The sequence below is a fragment of the Dromaius novaehollandiae genome, chromosome 4 (assembly GCF_036370855.1).
Source record: "Dromaius novaehollandiae isolate bDroNov1 chromosome 4, bDroNov1.hap1, whole genome shotgun sequence".
NCBI lineage: Eukaryota > Metazoa > Chordata > Aves > Casuariiformes > Dromaiidae > Dromaius > Dromaius novaehollandiae.
The window spans coordinates 39102655-39120225 of NC_088101.1; the positions used below are offsets into that span (position 1 = coordinate 39102655).

A 17571-nucleotide genomic window follows, 5' to 3' on the forward strand; every position below is an offset into this window, starting at 1 on the left:
ACCATTAATGTCAGATAAGCTTTAACTAAATAAATTAGCACTCTATAACATACCTGGTGAATACCATCTTGGAACTGAAAGCCCCTCTATATTACCCTTTTCCCCGAATTTAGCTTAGTTTTAACTTAAAAATCTTATAACGAATGTACACAAATAATGAATGATATTCCCACTATCGTCACACCTTTGCGTGAACAAGACTTCACTATGTAAAACACTCCCATCTTTTCACTCAAAAGACAGGATTTCCAAAGCTGTCCCTCCCTCATCATTCCTTTTGGTAATCCTCTCAACGCAGCTCTTTTCTTAAAAGATTTAGAAAAGGGGAAGCTAAGTTAAATCAAAGCAAACAAAAAGCGCCCCCCAAGCCCCAAGGCAACTAGACTACTATGTGTCTCTTCCATTGCACTCCACTTGCATACTACATTCTCTTCCTCAGCCTGCATCTGCCTCCTCCATTTAAACTATTCAGACAATTCTTCCAAAATTACATGACACCCAACATCACAGGGCTCTATTCTCACCTGCCTCTATGTGCTCCTACAACAAACATGATAAATAATAATTTGCTCCTCCCAGTACAAATCCTCATGTGCACTTACCTAGTGAATTGCTTAAAAACACAAACATATCTGTTTAGGTAGAAATAAACATCTTTAAATATTCAGAGGCCCCTGGATTTAGATTCTCCTGAATTAAATTGGACTCAAAACTAGGATCCTAAACTGCTGGTTGCATAATCTGAATTATGAGGTTGAAAAACCTCATAACCTTAAACAAGTTGTCTCAAAACATTTATAGAAAGATTAGTAAGTTAAGACCACCTCTGACAGAGACAGATGTTATCCCAGTTCCACAGACACTTAGAAAGGTACAGATGAGTTAGAAATACGACCAAAGGTTAATATATATATATGTACATATATACACACATTTAAAACACAAACTTAACAGTGCCACTACACATGACTTCTCCTGTCATAAATTTCAGTAAACAGCAGTGCTCCCTGTATCTTGATTTCATTAAACAGTCTTGCTTGGAAACAAAAAGAGAGAAATGACTTAGTCTATGAGAATGAACAAAAATATTCATGTATTTGTAATGAGTGTAAAATCACAGGCAAGCGTTGCCATTCTCTGAACTTTCCATAATCTCATATCCCTCTCCTCCACTAAACCTCTTTCCATAGTCTCAAATTAAACAGACCAGCTGTAAAACAGCAGGGTGTCAAATTAAAGCACACTTTATTTTCAGAGGTCTCTACACTTCGAGGCTGACTTCCTGTCAGGAAGAGTCCCATTTCAGTGCAGAGCCCAATCAGCAGGGAGCTCACAGAATTAAGTGCCAGTTGATATTACTTTGTTTTGCATTTACCACCCATGAGAATATTGTTCAAAGCTCTAGTTATAAAGTCAGCATGGTATCATCCTTCTGACTAGACTGCCAAGCCACAGGGTGTGCTCTCACTGCACAAAACTCACCTTAAATGGTGGTAGTTTTTTAAGTCCTAGCGTGCTGGTGAAGCAACAGGATGCCTTTTTTCTTCAGAGTGTCTTGCTTCTGTAGCTAAATTATGTTCCCTTAGTACTGAACATCTGCAGCAGTGAACACTCATGGAAATGAAGTTGTCCTGTTCCCCCATCACACCCCCAAGCTTCGCATTTATGTTAGGTAGTTCACTCTCCTCCTCAAACATATTAATTTATTCATTAATCATACAAATTCTCAGCAACTCAGTTTTAAATTTTAAAGGCTAATATTTTTCAGTGTAGTGGACATGTTTTGCATTAAGGAGATACAAACACCACCTCCTAGATCCCTGACCAAATTCAAGCAAATTTGACTTGGTAAAAGAAATTTTCTTAGTAAGAGTCCACAATACCTGAAAAGCCTATAATACAACTGATAAAGAATTTATTTCAGGAACCAAGAAGAAAAGAAGGAAAAAAAAATCACTTATTTTTTCCCCCAGAACCTTCCTATAGGCAACATTTGTGCTTTACTAAGATGACCTTAGTAAAGTTCATCTCTCTCTCCACGTGGTATGGCAAATAATTTTCTAAAAGGATTTTTGGTTTTTTTAACCCTATATTTTCTCCATTCCTCTACCCAAAGTCTGAAAGTCATGCTGACTTCAAGTGTATTGTCCTTTTAAGAGAAACAATGCTTAACATCCACATCAAAATATTATTGCCTTACTATGCATATGCATTTAGAACTGTGTTTTCTCAGTCTAATACACAGCACCATCCCAACTTCTTTATACACACACATACATATATGTAGATCTTTTTTTGTTCAAAACCACAAAGTTTACAACTACTTTCCAGACAACAGCTGTATAGTATCAAACAGAAAACACTAATTCTTTCACAGCACACTATTATTCTCAGTTTGCAGCTTGATATACCCGCTTGGTGTATCAGCTATACCTGCTTTTATTGAACACATCAAAATAAAATTGCTGAAAATTGCACAGGGCACTTTTGATGGGTCAAAGTAGGCCTAGCTAAAACAAGTTTTATTTGGAAACCACTTCTCTCTGCTTTTGAGGATCATTTATTTTTAATATGCAAAAACATCAACTCCATTTAATAAAAGTACTAAAATTATTAGATATTCTTCCAGTTCTCTCATACTTGAATTTAACATTCACGGGTTTTGCCCACCTTAAAATTCTATGTTATACATCTCATCTCCAAACTGGGGTGTGAGCAAGCCTTTAAAATATCACCCTAGACTATGAACTGTGGTAAGATATAAGCAGCTAAACCCAGAGCAGTAGCTCACACGTTCTAGCTACAGTGACCAGTCGTAATCATAATATAGCCGTAAAGTGCTCATTGTATCATTAAGCCAAGCACAGGGCACTTGTTATTCATGAAGTATTGATAAATCATTCCCAGTACATCTAACTTCCATACTCAAAGCAATAGCAAGGGTTAAATTATACAGTTCATTAATTTTTACTTCTGAGCAAACTGTCAACATACACCCACTTCATGGACTTCTGAATGAAATCATATTCTACCAGAATTTATTTTTAAAAAGTTTAGCCAGTGACGGACACACGTTTTAAACTCCCTATCTGTAGACCATGCTAAGAGTAAACATACCACATTATTCCTGAAGCCAAAAATTGCACCTAAGATAAATGACAGTTCAAACATATCTTAGCTCTAACAAACTAAAAATGGATCTGAGAAGAAATGTGAAACTTAGTGATTATGAAAATTTCCTTGCAAGAAACTCCTATATAAACATATTAGAGCAGATCTCCAAACAATTCCACAGAACGCAACAGGTTAAATATCACAGGTTATTATAGATAATGTTTGAAACAATTTAGAAAGCAACAGAAAATCAAAGTAGGAGTGAACTTCCAAGTAACAGACAATTTTACACTATCCTGGAGTTTCACACAGAATGTATTTCTGTAGTCTAGTTCTGAAGGCATAAAGTCTACTTGATACTGCCTAAGACACAAAAAAGATTATTTTTTATATATATATATACACATATATATTTATTTATATATATATATTTATATATATATACACACACAGCACACTAATTTCAAATGTAATTTTGTCATATCCCAGTTCAGAAAAAAGGTTTTTCAAGCTGTTTCCTTATATTTCAATCTTATCAGAACCACATTTCAGACAGTTATCTACCAAACTGATCTCCAGTTTCACACACTTATAAGGTATAACATAGTTCAATGAAGTGAGTAGCAACATACCCTCAGTATAAGTTATCTATTCATAATTATTCCAAGTACTCTAACCAGTGACTTATACCAGAGCATGAAAGTTGTCAATAGATATTTTCAGTGCTCAAAATGAGATCCTCGGAGGTGGAGGAAATTTGTCCAGAACCATTTTATGAAACCTCCCACTAAGGAAGGAAAGAAGCTAAACGATGTGTAAAAAACAGATATATAAAGTGTCATGGAGAATCCAAAGGTTCTAGAGAGTTAGATTTGATATTTTAACTTTATTTTGTTAGAAGGACACTTATTGACAGAATAGTGTCTAAACTTGCAAACAAATGACTGTGTTTAAGGAGACTGGATTCCACAGCTGCTGCCCTCCTGCACATCCCAAGCCTTTCAGTTTCTCCAGAGGAAATCTTACTGGATCACTGCTCAAGCAGTTCACTGCATTAATATCAAGTGCCTTCCAATGCAGGAGAATGCACATTTGTGCATTCCTCCCTGCGATGCTACAGAAAAGAACTGAAGTCTTCATACATCATATCCAAACAAGGAGACTGCAGCTGAGGAATACACAGATGAATCACAATGTTGCTTTTACAGACTGAAGGAGCTTACTTTCTTCCAAAGCTGGAGTCTTCCGCATGCTAGGTGAATGCCCTTAAGCCTTTGGACTACTAGCTACTCTGAAAGGATCTGTTCAACTGTTTCCTCTGGCAGATTATTATCCTTACTGATAATAAATATTACCTGGAACATTAATTGAAACTTAAGTCTCCTCTACCCCAGGACAGCACTTTGATAACACAGCCATTGGCTATTCTGGGATCAGTCTTCCGCCCTCCCTCGCTTTGACCAGTCTCTATCCTGCAGAACTAAATCATTGTAGATGAAAATACATATTACAAGGGAAAAAACAATAGCAACAACAGTTTTTGAAGAGGAATAGTTTATAATGTAAAATCACTTCACTGAAAATATCTTGATACAGTTCTAACGTACAGCTCAGCAAACATTTTCTGACTACTTTCCATCCAATAGTATCCTAAAGAATGGGATAAGAATCTTCCAATTTGTACAGCAATTACACTGGCCATGTGATATTTGTCATAAAATAGCAGTAGGAACATTCCTACTACTGTCCACGTAGCATTTAATAACATGTTTGGCAATCTCAAATTTTCAAATGTTACCACTTGCTCTCTATTATTAATATGCCTAGCTCCACTTGGTATGAAATAGGCCTGAGGTGGCTTCAGAATCTAAAAAATCTGTAGCAGAATAAGATGACCCTAAATGCTCTACTTCCTTCCACAGCCAGGCCATCTCTACAGAAAGCTAGGTTGGAAGATACTCCTCAAATCATTCTCAAAATAGCACAAGCCAATTAATATGAACTCTTTGGCGCAATCATGCATGAAGTATTTTTCTGCGCATCTCAATAGAGTATCTTTATCCTGAACTGGAAACTTGGAATACATCTTAACACTGCAAAGCAAGTTAGAAATAGAAAGCAAAAACCTATAAGCACGATTTATCCAACATCTTCCCCTCAACTTACCAATTTAGTTAGACTTCAGGAAGTCCTTTTCTTCTGGTTTTGTTAAGGTCTAAAACTCTTTCATTTGCCTAATAAAGTTATGTTTTTTATCCATTTTATCATGGGAGCAATATATTACTGAAGTTCCTTTTTATTCCAAAACAGCTACATACAGTAAAAATCCTACCAGCAGAAATTCACACTCTATAAATGATAAAGCTTCCAATTCCTGACACATGTAGGTATTCTGAAATGTGAAAATACAGTATTTCTTTCTAACCAGAATTATGCTATCCAGTAAGCTATAGAGAACAAAATGGAAAGATACAGCCATACTGGTTCAAAGAACAGAATTAACTGCTATAGATTCTAAATGGCCTTAAAAAGAAATTAGAACACACACTGAAAATGGTATAAAGACATTTGGCAGTTAAAAAAAAAACCACAAAATTTGACTTCTGTATCAAAACATATGAAGTTATTAGATCATGGATCTAAAAGATCCCTTTTAAATTCATTTTCAGCTACTAGAACACAAAATAATTACACGGAAAAATATTTTCTTGATTTAAAATGTCATAATGTAAGAGGTGAGGCATATATAAAACATACCAAACTGCATCTATTCTCTTCATATCTAAACCAGGATACTGCTAGAGTTTCAGTGCTTTCGGTGATCTCAGCTGCCATGGTATCATAGTGGCATAGCTCTTTAGATAACCTAGATCCAATTCAATTAAAACTTCAGAGTGATGGCTATAGTTATCCATCACATCAAATTGCATTTTAAAGTAAATGAGGAGCCAGTGCAAATCAGAGAGCATCAGTATAATGTGTTCTCTCTGCAAGTAACAAACTGAAAAACAGCCATCTTCTGCATCAGCTAAAACCTCCAAGTAATTTGAACACTTACCACATCTTAGAACACTCTGAGATTAACAGAATATGAATACAGGTAACAAATGTGGTTTACTGATATAAAGCTTGCTTTTGAGCGTAGGACACACAGACGAGTCAAGAGACTCTTACAGATGTTTAACTCCTGGGGGAGTGAGGCAAAAAGTGGGCTGTTAAGCAACATCTTAGCTACCATGACATTTGTCATTCTTGAGGGAAATATACTATCATATTGTTGTTCACGGGTGCATGATTGCATGACACATGTTGGTATTGTTTTAATAAAGCCTCCTTGTCAGAGTAAGAGAGATGTTTTGGCTAAGACACTGTTCATGCTGAAGATGCATATGGCTTCTTCATGAGCAGCAGAATCTGTTGGTGAAGGAAATGATGATTTAGTAGCATATAAAAGATAACATTAAAGGAAAACCTTTCTTAACTTTTGCAAACATCTCACCATTAAGACAGTGACAACTGGTTTGGTGAGTTGAGTTAAACAAAAAGAGAAGAGGATTGAACACCTACAAGTTTAGAGACAGACCAGCTTTCACAATACAATTTGTTCTGCTCTAACGCTACTGATCAGCCTCTTTTACCATCTTCTACTGTATTTTTTAGATAGACACACATGTTCTGCTTTAGGTCATGTATTCTTCTCCAAAAATAATGCCCAAAACTATGAGCACGACACATGATACATTCAGCTGTAACCATATTCCACTGGGCCATACAAGCAAACACTCTCACTTGCACCCAAAAAATTCTGGGGGGAGCAGGGTTTATGCTTTCTTCTTCCTTCTCCTCATGAAAGATACACTTTATTAAGGTCCAATATAAATCTAATAGCTACTGCTATGTAGTTGTACTGCAATATATCATATTAATATTTATTAAAACATTGGTCTTTGTTTTATCAGTCCCATCACCTACCAGGGACGTGTCCTTATACCCTTGAAAGGAAAAGGGGCAAAGGAAGGAGAAACCAGAGAGCCTGTGGACGTTTACACATCACTGTGAGTGTGTGTGTGTGTGCATGCACGCAAGTGTGTGTGCGTGAGACAAAAGTTGCTACAGTATTCATTAATTTTTAATTACAGGACTTTATAAAGGTTGGGGGGCTTTCCACCAATTTTAGAAAATTATACAAAAGCTGTACAGTATTTCAGTCAGTTAGCATAAGTTTATTTTATGGTCTGCAAAATTTAGATGTAGTAGAAAAAAGCTCTTAAGTCAAAGATGAATTTGACAAGGAGAACCTAATTAGTTCTTTTATGCATATCCCAGTGACAATTCAGTTGATTTACTAGAGAGAGAAGGATACAGAATTTTTCAAGTGCTGCAAACACTGAACATTCAAAAGCATCAGAAAAATATGGAACTATTTCACTTATTTCTGTACTCTTTTCACCTTGGAGATACAATAACAGGACACGTGGTTCATTTATGTGGACAATGGATAAATGTTTTTAAAAACTTAAGAGATACGGAAGAGGACAGTTTTTCCTACTTCATTAAAATATTTCAAAGAAATATCTGACAAATCAGAGGATGCACAACAGCGTATTTACTTTATGTATAAACATGCACAGACTCATACATGCTCCTTGGAGTTTTAGGCATAGAATGAGAGTTACTTTAGATGAAAATGCTACATTCAGGGATGATATCATAGTTTCAGCATGCAGAAATCTTGTCTCACAATAGTATGTGCATCTTTAATATCCTGTCGTCACTCATTTAAAAGGGATATTAGACACAGGACTTCACTCTTTTGGCTGGTTTAATTACCCTGACAGGATGCCAGGCCAGACTAGATGGTGCTTCCAGGTTCAGTGTACTGTATGCGTTTCTGATAAATGGGAAAAGAATAGATGACCTGGCAGAAGGCTCAGACAATAACATGTGATTTACAGGACATGAATGCAGCTACTATAAGATTTATCTGACAGCCTTCTCCGATAGTGGACTGTTGAGTATCCGATGGAATGATTTCTAGTCTGGAAAGTCTGCTACTGAGTAGCCATACACATTATTTATTTATTAGATGTTTTGGGTTGAAACCATTTTTAAATGATGCACTTCACAATGCTCAGCCATAAATTTAGTTTTAAACCCTAGAAGGGAGGTAGTGTTATTGGAATGTGTGTCAGACTGAATTAGGATGAGCAACACAACGCTTTTATAAAGTGGCCTTGAATGCAACGTCGATTCTTTCAAAAATGATATTAATGTCAAATAAGCAGGAACACTTTGCGGTAATATTAAATGAAGGATTTCTTTATGTTTTGATAGATTTATATAAACATAAGTATACACACAGACACACACGTCTCAAAATGTAGCATGTCTATCAAAACACGATGGTTTTTGACTTAGATACAGAAAAAAAGCTTTTTCTAACTACTTGTTTCTCTTTTTACCTTGTGTAAAACATTAAGCAATGTATTAAAATATAAATACAAAACTAAAACACAAAACCAATGGAATTTTCCATATGCCCGAATAACTTTAAAAGAAAAAATAAAAGGGAAGAAAAAATATTAACCCAGATGTCAGTTTCATAGAAAGATATTCTTTGCTTATTCTTCACCTGAGAAATAGTTTTCTTATTTTAGAGAAAAAACATTGATATGTGAGATATTGGTATTACATTTTGCACTTCTGAGAAAGAAAAAAAAGTTCTCATCACAAATCCAAATCCATATCTTTTCGAAAAAGAGCTAAGTGCTTACAACACCATGCAATATTTAAAACAAATTTTCAGAAAAAGGTTAGCATAAAAAACACTGAAGATATTAATCACAGCAGTCTTTTAATTTTGTAAAAAGATGGCTGAAAAATTTGTGATGTTTTAAATCAAATTTGCAGATACTTACTTTATAACTATGCCACATTATTTATGTGATTAAAAACTAGTTTTTGACCTGATCTTTTGATCTTTGGCACTCCATCCTCTCCATCTCCTCTTAAAAATTAATTAAAATTTTAGCAAAAGGATATCACTTCACTTCCTACCCTATCTTGGGCAAACCTCCCCCCCCCCCCACAACAACAACAACAAAATCAATCAAGCTCAACCCCATCTCCTCCCAGTATCTGTAAAATGTCGGCTTGAAATTCAATTTCATATCTCTCAAGCTTTCATGTAGCAAAAGACAGTTCACTTCTTAACAAAATAAATCACTTCTGTGATTGCCATGCTGACCTCTTTGAATTAGGAAAATTCAAAGTGAAAAATGTAATTATCACCCCAGAACAATCTGTATACATCTGGAGCTAATTTTAGATTCATTTCTCACATCATTTTTCATATTCTGCCAAAAACTACAGCTGCTGTGTAACTTTAAAAAGATTCTGTGGTCTTCATGACTTTATTGGTTTATTTCTAGTACTTTATAAAGAACAACCTCAGTTTTTGTAACTAGGACTGCTAAGCAATCACTATTTGATTAGACTAGCATTAAGTGGCACTATGACACATATGACAAATAGATGCATTAGAGCACGTCATTTATTCCTTATCCTTTCCACTTCCCACAACCACACATGTGATGTACAGTACAGAGCACAATGTGATCTTAAAAAAAGATTAGATTTCCCTACCAGAAAAGAACAAGCCAACCACTAACTATTGAAACAAGCAGTGAGGATACATGAAACTAATTTTAAATATGGTAATACCAAGCTGTTAGACACATACTTAGTACTTAAATCGGTGTTACTCTAACACATTAATGAATGAATATTAACAATTTTATATGGATTTCTTGGTAGCAAGATATTTTTAAGTTTAAATCAGTGTTAAATTCATATTCTAGAAGCCATAAATAACGTCCACTTACAGTCTCAGAATATGCAAATTAACCACCTCTAAATTCCAAAAGTTCCCTGGGAAACATTAAGTTCCTCTCAGGGTGAATATATATTTTCTGAGAAAGATGGAGAACTAGATGAGCAGAGTTCTGAATACATTCATGAATAATAAGCTCACTGGAAAACATAACTACTCTTCACTAGTTCATTGTAAAATCCATTAGGTGTAATCTCCAGAAGTAATTGTTCTTATTGCACTTTATTGACAATGCAGACTATCGATTTTTCACACCTTCTATGATTCTTTCATTTGTATTCATGAAATGTCTATCAGCACAGTCTAAATAAATTTGGCAATATAGGCACTAAAATGAATAAATCGATGTGAAGAAACATTAATTTTGCATTATCCTTATTCGTCAGGCAAGCAAACCATAAGGGCTGTAAATGAAGGTCAAAGGTTTTGAAATGGGTCAGAACCCTTGACCTCTAGACCAATACCATTCCCATTAAAAAAGGCTATTTTAAAGTTTTAAGTAGGGGAATTTACTACCAGAAAAGTATCATTTTTAAGGCACCAAAAGAAAGGCTCAATAAAAACATTCTTCTATTTAATTATACAAGAGAAAACAAGAAAACCAAAACACTTGATACTGTGGATGCAATTCTTTCACTACAATTTTAAGAAAGTTCCTTCAGTTCTGGCTCTTCTCTAACCACAGGGATGGGCAGTTCTTAGGTTTTTAAATATTTAAAATCGCTTTGCATTTAGGAATGTAGAAAGCCCCACACTGCTGACAACCAGGGTTGCTTGCTTACGTTTTTCTCAAATTCTTAGTACTTGTCAAATCAATTAAGAATGACAGGGTTTCAAAAGTATTTATCACTCATTTTATAACCTCTACACGAAAGAAAAAATTCCCCTCATCCCAGAGGATTCAGCATGCCAAGGTGCAGAAATCAATCTGTTTCCATAACCTTAATATTTTATTGATCTTATTTTCTCTTACAAAAATGACAGCATAGAATTACTTAAGCACATCAAGATCAAGGTTATGTAAATGCTATACAGTAAGGTAACATAAAACCCTCGCTGTCTTCTCTCTCTCTTACTGAGTAGTCAAAACTACTATTAAAAAAAACCACTTAAAAAAAAAAAAAAGTCCTTGCATATAATCTTTTTACATAATCATTACACATAATCTTAAAGCAGTGCATTTTAACTGTAATTTCTATTTTGCCCAATGACAGCAATTTCAGATAATACTGGTTGCTTAAACCTCACCTGAGAGCAAAGAAGCATCACCAACTCCACAACTGAACTACTGGATTTCATGCACACAAGACCTACAAAAGGAAAAAAGTATTATACCTAAGTGCATACTTATATGTTATCAATTGTTAACACAAAATATTTTAAACCGCAATAGATTTTATCTGCAACATCTTGACAATCAAGGAAAGAAGAAACTTTCATACCATTTACAGTTCAATTTTGTACTTTATCAGCACAAAATAAAAGCATGTGAGAAGAAGATCATAAATTCAATACCTTGCATCTAAAGATGCAGCTAGCAGTAAAACATCACCTCCATTATTCACAGTTTCATAAATGTTTGCGTTTCAGAATGCTGAAAAGTGTGGTTAACATATGTTATATTAATCCACTATATCTACATTTTGTTATTTCTTGAAAGATTGGGTCATTATATATGCAGAGAAGGGAAATGGCTTTATGACCTTTGCTTTCTCCACTGCACGTTCTCCTTTCAGCCCCCAGCTATCAATCAAGTTTCCATTTTGTTTCATGGCAGCAGACATCCCAAACACTCTTATTAGTACTTTGACCCTTAACCCTGCACTAAACCTTAGCAGAAGTGCAAGCAGTAACCCATTACATATTCTCAATTGTTTATAAACTAATTTGACTATTATTATTATTTGTAATTTGCATTTTGTTTTGGGTTTCTCTATAAAATATCTAATCTCTTTGTTAGGCTGAAAAATTAGTAACAGTCCAAATACTGCCAATTATTTTCCTGTATTTTGTCATCCAATTTGTGAAATACTCATCTCTGTACATAACCTATATCATACTCAATGTACTTTGAAACCAGATTATCTTTTCATTATTTTTAGACAAGAAATATGTAACTAAATAGAATACTTACTTCCCTGGCAAATAAAGCTTTCAGAAAAATCTCTTTTCTGTTATTTTTTTAAACGAATGAAACAAATTTGTTCACAAGGTAGTTTCCATTAAAATGTTTATCAGGTAAAGTGATGCCCACATGTATAATCAAAAGTAGAATACCATCCTTTTCAGTCTTACAGAAGACATTAATTGTGTCAATTTTTCTTTCCATTAAAGCACAAAGAGGGGCAAGCAAGTTATATTCCTACAATAAATAATTTTAATTTCAGTGGAGCTTAGTGAAGTCTTTCATCAACAGTCATCAGTATGTTGACTTAGGGTCTGATACTTCACGTTTCTGACAACACTGACCATACATTCAGCGCTACATACAGGGTGCCTATTCTAATCCATGGAACAAGTGATTTCAAAAATCTTAAAAAACATTCATTCCCCATGAAGCAACTACATCTATTAGTACAGATATTGTTCGTGTGCCAATGGCCACCTTATGTCAAGCAAACATGAGCTTCGCACATGGGGATACTGGAAGTTGCAACAGGGTCAGGGCCTAACTCAATTCACTGTTATAACTAGATGACACCTGCAATTTTCACTCTAAAAATCAGTGGTTTATATGATAACCAAAATTAAGAAAAATCTGTAAAACTGGCATTCACTGCTAAATTCACACTATTCCAACAAGCACAGCTTTTAAAACTGAGGCCACTAATGTCTGCATTACATACCTAAGCCTTAACAGAAAATTAAAAAAAAAAAAAACCACATCAGTAGAAAGAAGAAAACTACATCTCAGTCATCTTAAGCCAACACCAGGAAGAGCATGATCATTGTTGTGCACTTGAATCTTCATCTTCTCAGGAGTACCAGAGAATACATTCTGAAGGTATTGAGAAGGATTTCTCTTACCTGCCTTACTGCACTCCAAATGGAAACCAGCAAGACAGAAGCAGATTCATATGCCCCTGCTGACACACTTCCCAAGGAACCCACTGTTAAAATATCACAGTCAAAATACACAGTCTGTGTACTTACTTCACTATACTAAACTTTGTGTCAGTGTTGATCCTGTCACTGAGAAAATACTGTCAAAGTTTTCTTTTCGAATTTCACATGGTATATTTCATACATCAGTTTCTATGAGATAATTCCCTGGAGGAGTTGGAAAACTAAGGAAAAGGCAACAGCAGTTGGCCCCACATAATGAGATGGTGGAAACTATCAGGAGAGAGGGAAGCAAAGAGGTAGCACAGGCAGACAGAAGAACGGCAAAGATGAGGAGGCAATGGCAATGATCCCAGCAGAGAAGTAAGGCAGAAGGAACAGGAGACAGTGAAATCCAGTGGACAGCACTGAGACGGAGAAGCAAGAAGAAAGCTTCTAGGTTGAAGGCAGCATTAAAAATAGACATTGAGTCTCCAAGGTAAAACAAAACCAAAAAAAATTTTTTAATGGAAACTTACTTGTACCTTCTATCAGCAACTCCTGCCCATGACTGCCCAAAAGAGTCCGAGAAAGAAAGGGAGCAAAATCCACAAAAATCTCTCTCAGAAGTGGAGCAGCTTTTTCCAAAGCATGTTCAAGTCTATCTGTAATACTAACAAAAAGATGCATATGATTAACAAAATTAGAAGGACATTGCTGAAATTCTGTAGAAGGGAGAATAGTTTCTGGCAATGCTGCTTGAGATGTACAGTCAGGAATCAACCCCTCTTCAATGTTATTTTCCCAAATTCTGTGGAAGGATCAAGACGCAGCAACTCAGAAATCAACATACAGTATATTGCAGCTCTATTAGGTATTGATAATAAACAAAACAACATTCTTAAGTGAATATTTTATTATAATGTGGATTGTAATATCAACTGTATCATTAAAAAAGTAAACAGCATCACAGCTGTCCAGATGTTCAACTGAAAAAGTTACCTCATATTTGAAGCAGAATCCTCAGGCACTGAAGAAACTGCAGGAACAGACGGCAATTTTGAATTAGATGATCCCCTCCCTGCAAGACAAAGTAATAAACAAACTCATTACATAAGAAAACATGCCAAATGTTAGACAATTGGACCAGAAAAAGAACCTCAAGCTCAATTTCTGAGAAGTCGTTGTCAACTGTATGAGAGATTAGGCAAACCCTTTCACTTCTTTATACCTTTTTTAGCCATAAAACTCCTACCTATTTACTTTCATATTTACCAGGTGTGCCACAACAACCTGTTTTAATTGTGTTCTAACACAAATATAAAATAATTAAAGGAAGCCTTGCAGGCTGCATTGCGAATGAAGTCAGATTGAACTGCAGTTATATCTTCTGGCCTTATAGGCTATGATTCTTTCCAAGTAAATTTAACACTTACAATCTTAAACACTAAGTACACACAGGTGTGCCATACTGAAACATAATACCTTTCTTACTTGATACTCCTGTACTTTAATACTAATGTAAAGTCAAGGGAACATTTTAAAACATCTTTTTTGGTTACTAGAAGTACTCATCCAATTTTAAGTAGCTTAAACAGAAAACCCCAAATTAAAACACATCAGTATCAAAATGATGCAGTATGCATAACCAGTGAGTATCTTTCAACAGCCTGGTTTACATTTTTGCCACACAGGGACTCTGACAAAGACAGCTATGATCATATTCTCCATTGCACTGTCAGCATCATTAACATGATGGCAGTGGTATAACCTCACTTACGAGTTATTAACTTGGCCACATCAATTATTCAAAGGTTGATAGGGAAGACTGGGTCACTTATGTATCCCAGGCTTACAAAAACATACAGAAATGTAATTGTGTTATGTCAAATTGACACTATGTTGCTCTCATCAACAGGGTGGGAATCTGTAAATATGTAAATAGTAAACTCTGCTATTAAGTATACAAAGGGAAATACAACCTCCTACTGCAGTAGGAGTTGGTATTAGCAATGATGAGGAGTGAGTAGGCAAGACAGCCAGAGATTTCACAGATATTTGCTGCCAGGGTAAGAATGGTGAAACTCACAAATCTTATATTGCATTCCAAACTATAGAAGGGAATGAATCTTAGCAGACAGATTTCTGTGCATTTCCCAAGAGCATGATTGCTTCGGGGCCATCTGCAATCCTATCTCTTCCCAGTCTAAGGCCCTGTCCTACTCTTTCCTCTCACCTCGCCAGTCTCAGATTCCCATGCTGCTTGAGAAAGAAAAAAAAAAGGGGGGGGGGGCATAAAAAAGGCAGGAAAGAAAAGGATTTAATCATCTCGGTTCTCATACCCACCTTAGCAAAGACCTTCCCCAGAACTACAAATATAGGAAAAATTCCTGACCATCCCAGACTTTGGAGTGAGTTCACTGAAATGCAACCTTTGTGGAAATAAGCTGCAAAGACCTTGAAAGTGTCTACCAAAATGTGTCAACTGCAACTTTTCAAAGGCTTTCTACTTGACTGAAGTGGGATAGATTTGTAAAAAGATGGTAAAGGACAGATCCCTGACACTAAGGTTATTTCTCCTGCCAAATTTCAAACTTCTACTCTAAACAGTACACAGAGTTTCAAACTTCTACTCTGAATAGTACACAGAGTTTGCCAAAACAATATATTTTTTGAATATGGGAAAATATATTTTTCTCAAATCTTATTTCAAAGACAGAAGAAGCACCTTTCTGAAATTAATGATTTAAACCAATGCAGTCAAAATGGTGAGAAGTTTTGCCTTTTTTTTCCCCCTCATTGGATAGAGATGTTTTTGTGCAAACAATTCATTTATGCTTTCCATAAATCTACTGTGAAGCTCTTATTTTGACTTCTGCATGGGATAACACAAAAAAGATATTAAGGTCAGAAAGAAATATGGATGGACAATACAAAACAAGTGGCAAGAAAATGAGGAACAAAGCATTATCTCAGAGCAAGGAAGAATCTGCATCTTCTGTGTATTCTTTCTTAAATAATTTAGTCTTACATAATGAAGGCAAATTAAAGATACATTTCTGAAAATTCCTAGGGTGATAGCTAGATTCTGTAAATAGTCTGAATATTAACTTTTAAATTGCTTTTCTTCTGACAGCAAGTATTCATAGATATAACTCCATTTCTTTAAGATCTAGTTTCATAGTCAAACCACCTAAAAGCATTTTTGGTATTTCCAAATGAAAAGCAGTCAAATGCTTTGTTGAAAATTAGAACAGAATCTCGTTTATAGAGAAACAAAACAAAGCCCACTGGAAACAATGAGTTACATGATTTGGAGGTTTCAAAGACTCAAGTTTTTTGTAGGATACTTGATGGCTACTGACATTCATTTTTTTGACAAACATGCATTCACCCCTAAATATGCATAATATCTCTTCCCACTGCCTGTTGGATTAAGCCTTTAAAATGATCAATCCATTTTCATAATAACTTCTATATTTAAATAATTTCACTAGAATTCTCAGCTTTCTACCTAAAGCCCAGCATTCATATTTTTATTAAACAAGTTCCTCTAGCTAATTTGAAAATATTCTTAAGTCCACAGGCCCACGAATGCATACATCGCCCACGTGATAAAATCTGCACATACTGATGTGGATAGCTCAACAGAATAGAACACTGAAATTGCATCCAAAGCCTCCAAATTAAAGAAAGCCCCCTCAACATGTAGAATGAACATGCAGAAAATCTTGTTATACAAACGCATGCATGCTTTTTACTACATATAAGATCTGTGACAGGTAATCTACCAGTTATTGGGTATGTTAGAAGGTCAAAAATACATGCAACTAAAAACCCACCATATCAAATGCATAGTAGAATCAAGAATCATTTCATCAGTAAAAAGTAAGGCTTCCACAGTGCAGCACAGTGGTAGGCATTTTAAGATTAAATGAGAAGAAAATAATTCAATGTAATTTTTAGGCCATAGGTAAAACATTTGATGGAAAAATTAGGGAAAAAAAAATCAGGGGAGACATCTGTTAGGATAATGAAGGGGCACAAAACCCACTGTGAGGCTAATAAAAGGATATGTGGTTAGTCCTGGGTAATCATAACTTTTTTTTTTTTCATTTTTTTTAAACACAATAGCAGCACTAGTAAAAACGGTGAGGGGAAAGGACATTAGTGACAACACAGATAACGATGTGACTTTTTCTTCTAGAAATTAAAATACATTGTGCATAACAAAGAGACTAGATATAAATGTAAAAACACTAAAGTTTTAAGTTAAAATCAACTTTTCAATATAGAAATAGCAGAAAAAGCACTGATAATTTGAGTTTGACAACAGCATAGGACAGATACCTCTATAAACTGATATTCTATTTGAAGATTATGTAAGGGTATTTATGACAAATTTCTTCATGCTTGTCATCATTTAAGTCCACATTCCAAACTCAGATATGTTTCATCAAAAAGGGTGAATCTCAGATTTATCACAGCTGAGAAATACATGGTTTTTTAGATGGGATTAATGT

The 17571-nt window shown here is 35.1% G+C and overlaps 1 protein-coding gene across 4 annotated transcripts in view; it reads right to left on the reverse strand.

The window, feature by feature from the left end:
* LRBA (LPS responsive beige-like anchor protein) overlaps window positions 1-17571 on the reverse strand; it is a 417031-nt gene that overhangs the window by 283972 nt on the left and 115488 nt on the right. For 3 of the 4 annotated variants that reach the window (XM_064510803.1, XM_064510805.1, XM_064510802.1), the window contains exons 32-34: window positions 14051-14129; window positions 13588-13721; window positions 11255-11316 (exon numbers count right to left, since the gene is read on the reverse strand). In XM_064510803.1, coding sequence (XP_064366873.1) covers window positions 11255-11316; window positions 13588-13721; window positions 14051-14129 — 275 coding nt within the window. The remainder of the gene's footprint in view (window positions 1-11254; window positions 11317-13587; window positions 13722-14050; window positions 14130-17571) is intronic. The other variant, XM_064510804.1, reaches the window with a different exon arrangement.